This window comes from Caretta caretta, chromosome 3 (assembly GCF_965140235.1).
Source record: "Caretta caretta isolate rCarCar2 chromosome 3, rCarCar1.hap1, whole genome shotgun sequence".
NCBI classification, from domain to species: domain Eukaryota; kingdom Metazoa; phylum Chordata; order Testudines; family Cheloniidae; genus Caretta; species Caretta caretta.
Genome location: NC_134208.1, coordinates 65,810,107 through 65,824,541, shown reverse-complemented (window position 1 = coordinate 65,824,541; position 14,435 = coordinate 65,810,107). Strand labels below are relative to the sequence as shown.

The following is a 14,435-nucleotide window of genomic DNA, read 5'->3' as shown; positions in this document are numbered from 1 at the left end:
ATGCAATATACAGAGAAAAATAGATGGGTTATAGAAAAGTGCAAAGGAGTGTTTCCATCTGGGGGGCCCAGTGAATATCAGTACTCATGTAAAACACTACAGTTCCTGGGATGTTTTATAAGACTGGACTACAAAAAAAAATTAAAAACTGCTAAATTTTTAATGCTGCACCTTTCAGGAATTCGAAATATTTTAAATTATTAAAGGTTAATGGCAAAGAATGATTGAATTTCCATTCACTGGTCTGTTGTTTTTACTATCGGTAATTAAAATTCCACTTCTCAGGATACCTGACAGTTATGTGGATCTCTCTCAAATGAGGTTTCGCTATAAATGGGCTTCACAAATTCTAGTCAATTAAAATGCTGGCAATAGTGCAATAAAGGATCATTGAGAATTCTAGTTCACAGCACAAGCTTTTAGTTTCCTGAATATTTTGAAGAGCTAAAAGTCACATGCTAGATAAATTATTATTCAGACATACATTGAGGTAATTTGACTGAACATGAAAGTTTAATAACTTAAAAAGAAAAGGAGTACTTGTGGCACCTTAGAGACTAACCAATTTATCTGAGCATAAGCTTTCGTGAGCTAGCTGTAGCTCACGAAAGCTTATGCTCAGATAAATTGGTTAGTCTCTAAGGTGCCACAAGTACTCCTTTTCTTTTTGCGAATACAGACTAACACGGCTGTTCCTCTGAAACCTTTAATAACTTAATTGGCATCAGTTTACCGCCAAACTTTTTACATGCTTTCGTTAACTTCTCATGTTACATAAACATGCTGCTCAGAACCCTTATACAATGAGAATCCTGTTGCCTTTAACATCTTAATATGCCTCTTGCCTACCACCTCAAAGTATTAATATGTAGTCCCATCTAAAATAAATACGTTGAGTGTGGTGGGGTGGGCGGAGATTGAGAATTTATAATGCATGATTTATCTGACGTCAGTAAAAATACTAATAAAAATTCATGTTGTATAAGGGAAATCTTCCTATGCAATTTAACTTGGTTCTTTTACTATATCTTTCTTCTCTCTTTATCCTTTTAATTTCTGTTTTAAAAAACTGCACTCAAGATGCCTTTGCAGCTTCTCCTGGAGAAGCCCCTGCAGCACCTGAAGGGGCAGCAGCACCAGCTACCCCAACCCCTGTAGCAGCGGCTCTTGATGCATGTTCAGGAAATGGTGGGTTTTATGTCATTAGTCTCGTGTGTGTTGTAGTATTAAACTACATGGCAGTGTGGGTTGTTTTTTTTTTAATTATCAGTCTTTTTCTTCTGAGTACATAGTATTCATTGTAGTTGATCAAAAACATAGAACTTTGAGACAGAAGAGCATTCTTCACATAACTGCATGTGTCTTCTGTCAAAGCCAATATCCTTTCTCCGTACATTTATTCAGTAGCACTACTGAATAATTTTGACAATGCTGAGTGTTGTAAGCAGCAACAAGTTTAATATCCTGTTAATGTTTTGGAGCCTGAGCTTTTTTCTTCAGTTATCTTCATCTGCTGCATTCCAATTGTGCCAAACCAACCTTTCCAAAAAAACGTGTAGCATTCAATTCCCCAAATTTTCCACCTTTATAAAAATACTTTATTTTAGAAAAAACCTGCTGAATAGCTTGCCCAGATCAGTAGGATAGGTGTTACAGTGAGCCTCGTCATTGTGTGTATCTACTGTGTATGTATGTTACCCATAGTTATGCTTTATTTTTGCTAATTTCCTCCCTTACTGATCCTATATATATATTCTCCGCTTTCCTTTTTACAAGACCCCTTTGCCCCATCTGAAGGTAGTGCAGAGGCTGCTCCCGAGCTGGACCTCTTTGCTATGAAGCCAACTGAGACCAGTGTTCCTGTAGTTACCCCTACTAGTGCAGCTACTCCAGCTCCCGCAACTACTCCTTCTCCTGCTGCCACTGCTACTACTGCTACAGCACCTACCACTGCCGCCACCACCACACCTGCCACCACCACCACCACCACTTCCGCTCCTCCTGCTCTAGATATCTTTGGTGGTAACTGTTGTTTTTAAGTCTTTGATTCTGGTGGATTGAACTCTGGTTTGTCAAATAAATGTACCGCATACACGATCACTACTGCATGTATACTGTATATTAGAAGGCTCTTTACAGACAAAGAGCCGGTCTTTTAAAATTCTCCAAATACGATGTGCAAAACTGAAAAGTTACTGCTTTCAGTCCTGTCTTCCAAAATGAGTTAGACGTGTATATTCTTGGTCTTAGATTTATTTGAGTCTGCTCCTGATGCTCCTGCAGCGCCTAAACCAGATGCTACTCCTAGCATTGACCTGTTTGGTACAGGTAAAGATAAACAGATCCTTTCCCACAATGTAGTTTTTTTTGTTTTTGTTTTGTTTTTTCCCTTAAATGTTGTCTCATTTGACACTGTTACGGCATAAGCTGACTTTGATTTAAACACAGTACTTACTTCTTCTTGGTTTTTCTTTTTACTTCTGGAAGATGCTTTTTCATCTCCACCACATGGAACTTCTCCTGTGCCCGAGAGTTCTCTCACTGCTGATCTCTTATCGGGTGAGTGCTTGTTTCACAGGACACTACAGATTTTCAGTCTTTTCCCAAGTAAAAATAAATGATTGATGTTATGCTTAATTTGAGAATCCCCTTTCAAATCCCTATCTATAATACCTCAAATGTTTCAATGATAAATTGTGATGCATGTTATTCGTGAAGAATATTTTCTAATGGTCACAATAGTCAAATATGTCTCAAAAATAAAACTTCAGATTTTGTCAGCTAACATTCAGTTTGCCAGCTCCACTGAAGTTATCTATACTAGTAGTAGATAACCTGTATGTATAGCCTTAATTTTTCAGAAAATAAGTGCTACCCTGTGCACAACAAAGTTTTTATGATGAAGACAGCTAACATATATGCAAAACTTCACATACTTTCTGATTGCAGTGTTGTAGATTGGTATCTGAACTAATGTACAAGTCCTATGGTGCTAACTGGTGGAGTCTGAGTGTGGATTTCAAAATATTTAGTTATCATTGCTATTAACTTGCTGATACTAAATATTATCTGTCATATGCCTACTGCAGTGGATGCATTTGCAGCACCATCTCCTCTACCTGCTGCCTCTCCAGCAAAAGTGGATTCTTCAGGTGTGATTGACCTATTTGGTGGTGGGTATTTCTCCTTCCTCACCACTTGCAAATTAAGTCACTTATTTCAAATACATTTACACTGTTTTCATGTTGGTGGTTGCAGTTTCTTCTTTTCACAATTTAGCTCATGCAGTGTTGCAGCTGAACAGCTTTGTATGTATCGAAGTAGTCTTAAACGAAAATTCAATAAAACATAAACTGCAAATAAACATTTGCAACACTTCTATTCCATCATCAGTCCTCATTGTATTTACTGTTCTATCATCTGTATTCAGTGCATGGGTTATCTTCCTTGATCATGTATTTGCGTTTTCACTCAAAGTTCATTGTACGAAGCTGTATATCTTTTAATCTTCTGTTGATGTTTCTCTGAGCAGCTCAACTTCTGTAAGCAGCTGGAGTTGGTATATAAACTAAAACAAATTGGTAAATGTGAATTCTACTCAATTAGACTGAATTGATCTGAAATGGTGGAAGTTAGGATAGGCATAGCCAACTCTTAGCTTTTTTTAAGACTTCATCTGTATAGGCAAACACCACAGAATTTCTGTTTCATGTATTATGAAGCTATTTCTAAACTTCAATGAAACAGTCAACTAAAATGACAGGCTTGTAGGTTGTTAGAGTACTTTCAGCTCTGTACTTCTAGCTGGAGTTATCGTTGCCTTTTATTTAATCCATAATGTGGATCTGTGTAAATGGCTTAACTCAAGACGAAAATAACATACTGTAAATATAGTTGGGGTCTCCTATTGGAAAAGGCCGCTAGTTTTACAAGCCTCACAGGTGAAGTATTGGCCCAAAAAAGTCACTTGTATTTCTCATGTGAAAATATCATTTTTTAAAAATGTTGGCTCATTGCCTTATTTCTCCACCTTCACTATATGCTATCAAAACCACTTTTTCTGCAATTCTGTCTGAGGTTCCCAAACATGTTTGGTCATCATTCTACCTGGTGAATGAAGCTGTCATACTACTGCTATTCATGCATTCTTTACATAGCAATGATGACTCAGAGTATTTATGTTAAACTTATTTTGCCTTTCTTGCTGCATTGTGGAATTTACCCTATAGATGCTTTTGGAAGTAGTGCTTCTGAACCCCAACCTGCAACCCAGGCAGCTTCTAGTTCCTCAGCTTCTGCAGACTTACTGGCTGGTAATAAATATAAATTTAAATAAAATGTATACTTTCTTGTGGAAGGTTGTTTTTTGGATTTGTTTAGTCACACGCCTATTTTATTTCAAAATGAACCTTCATTTTGCAGTGGAGTAAACTCTCTAAATCAGGGGTGGCCAACCTAAACCTGAGAAGGAGCCAGAATTTACCAATGTACATTGCCAGAGAGGCACAGTAATATGTCAGCTTCCACCCACTCCCAGCACCTCCTGCCCATCAGCAGCTCCGCTGATCTGCGCCTCCCCCTCCTGCCTGCACCTCCTGATCAGCTGTTTCATGCTGTGCAGGAGGCTCTGGGGAGGGAGGGGGTGGAGGGAGGGTATGGCAGGCTTAGGGGAAGGGTGAAGTGGGGGCAGAGCCTATGGCAGAGCCAGGGGTTGAGCAGTGAGCACCCCCTCCCACCCGGCACATTTGAAAGTTGGTGCCTGTAGCTCCAGCCCCAGAGTCTGTGCCTATACAAGGAGCCGCATATTAACTTCTGAAGAGCCACAGGTTGGCCACCCCTGGTCTAAATGTTGTTGGACAGCAGCAAAGATTTGATAGTATTAAACATTCTTAAGTACCATCGCTTCAATAAAGCTGTGTATAACAAATTTTACTACTTTCATGACACATCTCCTCCTAAGTGACTGCATGATCATATTGTTCTCATCCTCTTATTCTTCCCTTTTCCTAACTCTACTTACTCTCCTTATTTCTCCTTATCTCCTCCTGTTTGTTCTTCCTTTAGATTTTACTTCAGGGCAGGAAATAGGTATTATGTCTATTGTATGGTCCCATGCATATTTGTGTTGCTATGTAAGTAAACAGGATAACTTCAGTTCTAGGAAACGAGTTGATTTAAAGAAGTAAACTTGCTCTAGGCTAGTTAAGTTTTTGGTAACTGTAGTTTGTAACTGCTTGTGTCAGTGTTGTTAAACTAACCTCTCCGTGCTAGACATTTGTCCTGTATCTTCGCAGCTGTACAAGCTTTATTTAACAAATGAAAGTATCACCATTTGTAGTTTGTTTAATTTCTGACAATATTCAGATAATGTTATTTTTAAAACTCTGAAGATATGTTAACTAATTCTTGCAAGCATCACTTACCCCATTTTGCATTTTGGCTAACTGAGAAGCAGAGGATAACTGCTGTTAGCAGTTTTTGGAGAATGATCTGTTGGACTAAATATGTTCAGTACTGTACTAGACTTAAAGTTTTTGGACAGAACTCTGCATTGAGAAAAAAGAATCCTAAACCATGCATCATCAGGATAAGGTCAAATATGATACAAATATCTTAAACAATGAAAACATCTAAATGAGCAGCTCTCAAAGTTACTATAAACTGAAGATTTAGTGAGGTTCTCAGAACCTCACAACTATTATGTGGTACTGCTAAGCTTCTGTTAAATCAAACAATATAAACTCATTTGAATTTAAATCTGTTACTGCAAAGGCATCTCTACTTAAATTATATTAAAATACCTTAAAATTGTACAGTTTTGGGTTACTGATCAAAGTGGTCCTACAGTACTTCTTGTGCTGCAGATTATAGACCATAAATTAAGATAACCTCTAAGTAATGGCTGCAATTTCAGTGCATAATTTTAGTTTTAGAAGTTCCATGAAAAGTAGGATGAAAAGTTGTTTTCTTCTGATTTAATTGATCAGTGGAAAGTAAACTCATAGTATCCCGCAGTAAGAGGAACTGGGATAGAGGACACTATTTGTGATTTTTGTCACGTATGTCCATATCCTTGTTTGAGCCAGATAGAAGAGGCAACAACTTCTGAGTATTACTTTGTTTTAAATAACCTGTCCACTTAACTTGTATCTGCCTTTGTGCCCCTTCATCAAAGGGAGGCATCTCAAAGAGCAGCATAACACCCTCAGCGTTCAAAGTGTTTGTCACTCTTCGTTCATATCAGAAGGGATTGTAAAAACCTGAATTGTGCTGAGTATGGCACCAAATCAAAACTGGGGATGTCATGCTGATTTTCAAGTTTAAGGTGACCACCTCATGTCAGTCTGATTCCTTGAAGCTTCATTGCCAAGCGTACATGTAACACACTATTCCTTCTGGGGTACAAGTATGACACTTTTTTTTGCTTTGCTTCCAGTAAAAAAATAAATACATATCAACCAGAAATATTCATATACTATGGCCTCCTCCTTCCACCACTACGTATTTGGCTTTCTTCTTACTCAGGCAGCTTCAGCTTATCCTCATTGGTCTTTTCCATGTGCCAACTTTGTGAGCAGTACCCTTTTTATTGACTTACATTAGGCAACAACCAACTTAAAAGTATTACCTTTTTATGCTACCAAACCTGATGTGGTGGTGTATACTGGACTCAGATAACACAAGCTACCTGTTCTACACCAAACCAAAAAGGCCACTAAATCAGTGGTGGAAAAAGTTCCAAGCCAGCTTTTCTCTAGTTTCAGGAAACTTATTTATATATTTCTAAATAGCCAGAGAATAGTCACTAACTCACCGTGATTTTGATTAGTCTAGAAAGTGAAGTTGGCAAGTCCAGTAACTAAGGGTATTATCTCTTCTCCCTTGAGTTAGCAGATTGAAAATGTTGTTGCTTTTTCTAATAATACCGTACTCCCTTTAATTCTGAATTAAGAGCCCATGTATATGAGATAAAAGTGAAAATCTCTCCTTGCTGCCTTTCAGGTAACTACTTCATTGGTGCTTGGGGTACAGCAGCACTCCTTCATTTCTAGTGGTTTCCATTGTATATAAAAGGTTTTCAGTTTTGTGGAATTGCTTACAGCGTTCCCCACTATAAAAATTGTTCCAGCACCTATGAACTACTTATTTGGCCCTATTGGTTAATTCATATTTGTCCTTTAAATACTGGCATACTGTCATCTTTAAAGGTTTGAGTAGCAGCCGTGTTAGTCTGTATTCGCAAAAAGAGAAGGAGTACTTGTGGCACCTTAGAGACTAACCAATTTATTTGAGCATAAGCTTTCGTGAGCTACAGCTCACTTCATCGGATGCATACTGTGGAAAGTACAGAAGATCTTTTTATACACACAAACCACGAAAAAATGGGTGTTTACCACTACAAAAGGTTTTCTCTCCTCCCACCCCACTCCCCTGCTGGGGGGAGAGAAAACCTTTTGTAGTGGTAAACTTTTGTAGTGGTAAACACCCATTTTTTTTTCATGGTTTGTGTGTATAAAAAAATCTTCTGTACTTTCCACAGTATGCATCCGATGAAGTGAGCTACAGCTCACGAAAGCTTATGCTCAAATAAATTGGTTAGTCTCTAAGGTGCCACAAGTACTCCTTTTCTTTTTGTCATCTTTAAAGTGGCTTAAATCTTTCTCAGCTGGTCAATATTGATTAGTTTTTTCCTCATCCACATTCTTATATGGGCCCCTTCACGCAATAAGTCCTTAAATAAAGAAGCTCTCCTATAAAAGATAGAAATGAGAATTTTTATATTGCAAGTGCTGTGAGTTCCTTTTGAGGATAAATCCAAAGGAGAACACATCTCTCACCAGCATCTAAATATATGCATGGAAAACTTTCTATTTCATTACAAGAAAGTAAGTGCCCGTTCCAGAAATGATTACATATACTGGTTCCAAGACAGCTGCTTGAAGCCGAGTATGTGGATAAACCAGGAGCCGTCAGTAAAGGCAGTCCTTGCCTTCTAATTTAGAGTCCCTCTTTTTGTTAAATTTCTTAAATGACAATTTTATAGGAGTATCTAGCCAATTTCATGAATGAGAACATTGTTGGTTACTTGTAGGAATACGTACAATTGCAGAAAATGTTACAGCATCTTTAGCAACTGATTTTCACCAGTTTCCATGTGGTGAAATTTTGAAAAAAGAGCTAATCTGTTTGAAAAGATCAAATCACAATCTTGTGTATTCAGGCTGAAAGCAATTTTACTCCCAAAAATGCATTTTCAGCATGAAAATGATGTCTATCTAGGAATATAGAAATTCCTTGAATATTTTGCCTACGCTTTAGTAATAGGAGCTTTCAAATTATATTCAGTTTTCCATTGTATTTGGGGGGGGGTTCTTGATAGCGGAGGTTTTGAAAAAATTGGTGAAGTTGGTATTAAATCAAGACTTCTGTGTATAAAGGATGGAGGACGTGAGCCTGTTTTTTTGGATAACTGAGGCTTAGTTGGAATTCATCAAACCCACAGTTGCCTATGCCTACCCTGCACTGAGGCATGTGATCCTGTCTTTAAGCTTTATTCTTTCAGTGTTTCTGTATCCACATGTTGAAGTGCCTGTGAAAAGGGGTTTCAGAGTAACAGCCATGTTAGTCTGTATTCACAAAAAGAAAAGGAGTACTTGTGGCACCTTAGAGACTAACCAATTTATTTGAGCATAAGCTTTCGTGATGCATCTGATGAAGTGAGCTGTAGCTCACGAAAGCTTATGCTCAAATAAATTGGTTAGTCTCTAACGTGCCACAAGTACTCCTTTTCTTTTTGTGAAAAGGGGTAAAATTCCAACAGCCTCACTTATTAAGTAAACTATTTTTTTTCTTGCTTACAGAGCTTCTACATTTTAAATCCAAAATGGCTACCAATGGGGTTTGAATGACAATTTGGCAGATACAAAGGCTCTCTAAAACCATAACAGCATATTGCTAAGCATTTGTTTGCCTCAGATAATGGCAGATGTATAACCTGCAGCTAATCCAATTCTAAATATAAAATCCTCTTGATTTCTCAGTTCTTGAAGGCTTGTCCTCCAAGGATTTTGAATGCTTAGTTTTAGTGAAAGTGTGCATAAAATTACAGGTACCTTTTTATTATGCATAATTGTAAGTATTCTGTAGTGTCACTGTTTGGCTGTGTTCTTGGCTTACTTCCTTTAGATCTCCTAATGAAAAATATCTTTCTCCTATTCTTCTCTTCTGAGAAACTTATTGGAATAGGATAATATAATGATTTATTAAAGTTTTATTGAATTGCTTCCTCTCTAATTAATCCTATAATCTAAAATTTGTGTATGTGTGTATGTATATATATATATATGTATATGTGTGTGTGTGTGTGTGTATATATATATATATATATATAGGAACTCTACACAACTGGTAATAGAATATATTATGAGGTATTTTGTCCTAATAAAAAAATAGTCTTGTCTGGATACTCATCTGATCCATCCAGACATTTGAAAGTTTAGTTTTGCTTGCTATTATTTTGTTGTCCACATTTGTATTAGCAATCTTCACTGAACGAAGATGCAGTTCTACTCTCAAGCCTATTCCTGGTGTCATGTAGAATAAATGCTAGCCAACTGGAAACTCCTAAACAATGAGTGCAGGGAAACTTCAAGATAGCATTTTAGTATAGTTTATTTCTAGATTGCTTTTCGAATCCTTTTTTTTTTTACTCTCCCAGTCTAACTTCTAATATTCCTCATTCCTTTCAAGCAACTGCTCAACATTTCAGATCTTTCTTTGGATGTGCTAGCTAAGTAGTGTAAGTTGATAAATATACTATGATCAGTTTTCAAATGTAGCAAATTCACAAGGACTAAAAGCAAACTAAGTTAAAATGGTAAATCTATGACTATGTAATAGTATATAAAGCAAGTTTATAAAAATTATGCACAAATTAAAACCCTACCACTTTAACTTTATTGCCACCTCCATAACAAGAGGAGTTTGTTTTGTAAGGCTAAATGTGATCTGTTGCTTCCAAATCTACCATTCCAGTCTTGAGAGAAGGATAGAACTTATTTATGCTCTGCTAAAAGCACCTGTCACCACAGAACTTTATTCATGGATTATAGTAATACAAACAAATTTCCAGAAGGGCAGCTGGGTTTCTGTTCTGCTCTTAATTTGTGAGCATCTATTCTTTGAATATTCAAACATATTCTTTTGCTTTCATTTTTCTGGGGACTGAAAAGGAATTTTGCAGAGGGATCTGAAGCTGACATGTCTCCTTCAGGACAATGTTTGAGAGCCTATGGGATGCTGTAAAGGCGGCTCATCTTCCTCATAAGTTTTTGTCTGGGCTCTAAATCTTAGTCAGTCTGATTGCAGCTGATATGGGTTCCTGGAAAAAGAGGCAGTTTGAGATAATGAGGGTAGTTCAAGTCTTTGTCCTAGCAGAACCCTCAAGTGGATCTGCTAACAAAGGGAAGTCAGTGCAGGTTCTGGAAAAGTGATATTCTTTCTTTAGCTATTTACATAGGCTACTTAATTGTCTAGTTCCTAATTACTTTATCAGGGCCCCAGATAGAGCATTTGGCAGCTCTAGATCACATTAATTGCAAATCTGTAACTACTGCGGACTGGTCACTCTCAGCTCTGTCCAGGAATTTTCAGGCTAACTTGAGATGGAAGGGCACTACTTAGCCAGATATCCAAGGTCAGTGAGTCTAGCATAACCAAGACTGCAGCTGTCTTAATTACTAGAGGTCAGGCGCCTTGATCAAGGATGAAATAGTGGTGGTCCTTATCCAACTAGCATTGCTTCAGTCTTTCCTAGATACACTTTGAATAGGCAGGCTGTTATGCCACGTACCAGCTCCTCTGTATCTAGAGATAAATGGAATATAGTGTCTTCTGTGATGGGGGGAAAAAAAACTTGGAACATCATACCGCTGGCATGATAATCCATGTTGCACATAGAACTGGAAGGAACCTTGTGGGTCATAGGCAGTCTCCTGCTATCACAGGCAACCTCATCATGTACTCTCGGTCATAAATTTGTCAATCTCCAACCTAAAAACTAGTTAAGTCATTTGTCCTCACAACTTCTGTTGTAAGGCTGGTCCAAAACCTCACTCCTCTGATTAGAAACATTTTTCTATTTTCCAGCCTAAATGTACTATTGGGCTATTTATACCTATTTGTTCTTGTGCCAATATTCTTCAGTTTAAATAAGTCTTCCTCCCTTCCTGGAGTATATCTCTCTGATGTATTCATAGAGAGAAGTCTTATCCTCTCCTGATCATCCTAGTAGTCCTTCTCTGCACCTGTTTCAGTTTAATTCAAATTTATGCTGGTGTGCATCTACTAGGCATAGTTGCAAGAAGGGTTTGACTTTGTCACCAATCTTACCCAAACCCTTGGGAAGGAGAAGTAGCTACCTGTCATGACTCTTTGGGATCTTTTAGAAAGGAATAATTCCTGCCAGGTTATGTATATAGGTTACCAGTATCTCATGATTACTGAGAGTGGCGGATAGATTGAGGTTAATCAACATTACTGAAAAGTGATACAGTAATCTATTAGTGCATTCATATGCTAGAAAATGGTGTCAGGATCATTCCAAAGCTACTATTCCTAGAATAGTGGGCTAATGAAGTATTCTTTGGGAACGTGATGTGCTCCTTCACAGCTTGGGGCAAAAGTTTGATTTGGGGTTAAACGGCTATGAGAAACATAATGTATATTACTGTTTTACAATAACTTTTGGTGAGTTTTTTATATATTTTTAACTTCCTAAATTTTAACACTTCGTTTTTTAAAGCATTAATTAAATTGAAGGTAGTCCACTTTACCACACTTGTGTCCAGTGTTCTCCAAACATTCACGTCTGGCTGTCTTTTTCCTTATGACAGTAGTCTGGCATTTGAAGGTACATATTACAGTTTGCAAGTGGATAAAATGTCTATGTTCGATCTGTCATAATCTCCCTAAAGTGCATCAGTTGCCATGTGTTGTTGCCTTAAAAATGTTAATAGATTCAGTATCTTTAAGCATTTAGCATAATGTGTAGACTACAAATCTTAACAGTTTAAGTCAGTTCCTCCTTCGTTTCTTTCACAAGTTGAGTTCAAGGTTCTGATTTTCATTCCTATACTTTGTGACATCACTAATCCCTAATATATGCTGTGTCCTCAACCAATGCAACCAAAATCCTGACAACCTGAAATTAGTGCAACAAGAAAATATTCTAGGCTGCTGACTATTCTACTTGAAAATTGACGTTGTGACTATAATCTATACTGGTTGGTCTCCCAAAGTTATGAAGTACCTGCAGCTTCTGTTAATTTCATTGAGCTTTGTGGGTGTTTCACACCTCCTGAAAAACAAGCCATAACTATCAGTCCATATCTTGCTGGCAGACAGAACTGCTCAACTCATGTTACATTGGCACAGAACTGTTTTCAGAGAGAAATGTGGTGGATTATTGCTTTTATTTCCATTTTTCAGGGAAAACATTTCTTATTTAACGAGGAAAATTTAAATCAAGGAGTCAGTGGGGGAAAAATGCTGTAGAAAGAAATCTATAAAATCATATAATTGTTCTTATTTACAATATTTTATAGTACTTCAAAAATCTAAAATTATAGTTGGAGACCATTTAAAAGCCCAGTCATGTAAAGGAAAGTGGTACCGTTAATAGAAATCAATGAAAGTGAGGGTCAGGTTAGATAAGAACTTGGGAGAGGTGCAAAGAAGGCCCATGTGCTGTAGGAAGTAGTGATGGTGATTCATTTGGTTGGTTGTTGAATCAATAGGTAGTTAGTATTTAACCTAGATGAGATTAAGAGGTACTGTTGGCATTCCTGGCTACTCAAGTCAGGGTCATTAAACAACTCATGGTACACTTTCCTAACCCCAGTGTCCTGACCAAATCCCAGTAACTACATTCTGCCTACTTATAGATTACCCCTATCATTATAATTGGGTAAGGTGTATTGAATGTCTGTCTTACATTGTGCACTGAATGTGCTATTAAACTGCTGTGCTCTACCCCAGAGGTGACTGCATTTCATTTGTGGGTGAAGTTACAAGTTAGGTTTATGATGCTGTCTTATGATTCTTGCAACCCAGAACTTGCCAGTTACAGTAGATCTTCCTTTAGCTGGTTTTAGAGTGATTTTTACTAGAATACTTTGCATTACATCAAGAGATGCTTATTATCTAATATCAGAAAGCATAATGATAGAGTAACTATATTATGTTATGGCTTTAAGAACAGTAAGTATGTCAAGGCTTTTATTTTGTGATTCCATCTGGGTGCATCTGACCTTTTTTAATGTAACTTTTTTTTAAAGGCTTTGGAGGTTCTTTCATTGCTCCTTCTCCATCACCATCACCAGTTACTCCAGCTCAAACCACCTTATTACAGCCCAACTTTGAAGCAGCTTTTGGAACATCACCATCAACTGGTGGCAGCTCATTTGATCCATCAGGTGAGGGAAGGGTTTCCCTTGTGTATCTTCAGAACAAACGTGTTCATTCAACGCTAATATAAATGATACAATTATTACTGCTCTTAATACAAAGGATATAAAAAAATTTCTCATGGGTATCAATATTTTCTATCACTTAATCAATTGAAAGAGAAAATACCAGTTAGTACCGTAAGCGTTCACCAGCAGTGGGGATAATTCTAGGAAATCTTTCCTTGTTCCCATTATCTTCTCTCAATTTTCAGCAGAAACCAAATATAAGTGTGTATGTCATCTCTTTGCACGTGCTTATCTGCATGACTGTTAGGAGTTATCGGAGGAAAAACAAAACACTTTGTACTGTATATTCAGAGTATAGGCATGTGATCTCCCTGCTGTTGCTGAAGCCCTGAAGTTTGCATGGCACCCAGTTACACAAAACTGAGATCAAGATAGTCTTCTTTGCTTGACATAAAGCTTAACTTTTCATCACTGCTGTCATTTTGTTTGTATCTCTTCCATTCTACACTTTCCATGCTGGGTCCTTGCTACAAATTTACAATTGGTGAGTTCTGCAACTAAATGAGTAAGAGAGAAATCTGAGTAGTACTACTGCTTGATTATTTGGTTGCTTGCCAGTGCATAATATGCTACACTTGCCTGTTGAAATAACGTTAGCATGCACATCAAATGTGGATCAGAATATTTACTGTGGTGGAATCAAGTAATATAACTTATTTTAATATAATAGTGGGCTAACCAGACAAAAGAGAAGCAGTTTGAGTTATGATATGTAAACCTGACTCCTGAAGCCAACATCTGCTCTGGGGAAGTTAGATCCATCAGTGTGGATGAAGAGTACCCATTACATCCCTGTTGATCCCTTTAATTGATATATTAGAGAAACCTGTTTATCAATTAAAACATTTTAAAATCGTCTATCTTCCTGGCTCTCCTACTACAGTAACTTGTACATCTATT

General features: G+C 37.4%; 1 protein-coding gene across 1 annotated transcript in view; it reads left to right on the top strand.

The window, feature by feature from the left end:
* SNAP91 (synaptosome associated protein 91) overlaps positions 1-14,435 on the top strand; it is a 145,288-nt gene that overhangs the window by 115,259 nt on the left and 15,594 nt on the right. The window contains exons 17-23 of the mRNA XM_048845127.2: positions 1,081-1,188; positions 1,777-2,022; positions 2,251-2,328; positions 2,488-2,559; positions 3,090-3,173; positions 4,230-4,313; positions 13,338-13,475. Of these exons, the coding sequence (XP_048701084.1) occupies positions 1,081-1,188; positions 1,777-2,022; positions 2,251-2,328; positions 2,488-2,559; positions 3,090-3,173; positions 4,230-4,313; positions 13,338-13,475 (810 nt within the window). The remainder of the gene's footprint in view (positions 1-1,080; positions 1,189-1,776; positions 2,023-2,250; positions 2,329-2,487; positions 2,560-3,089; positions 3,174-4,229; positions 4,314-13,337; positions 13,476-14,435) is intronic.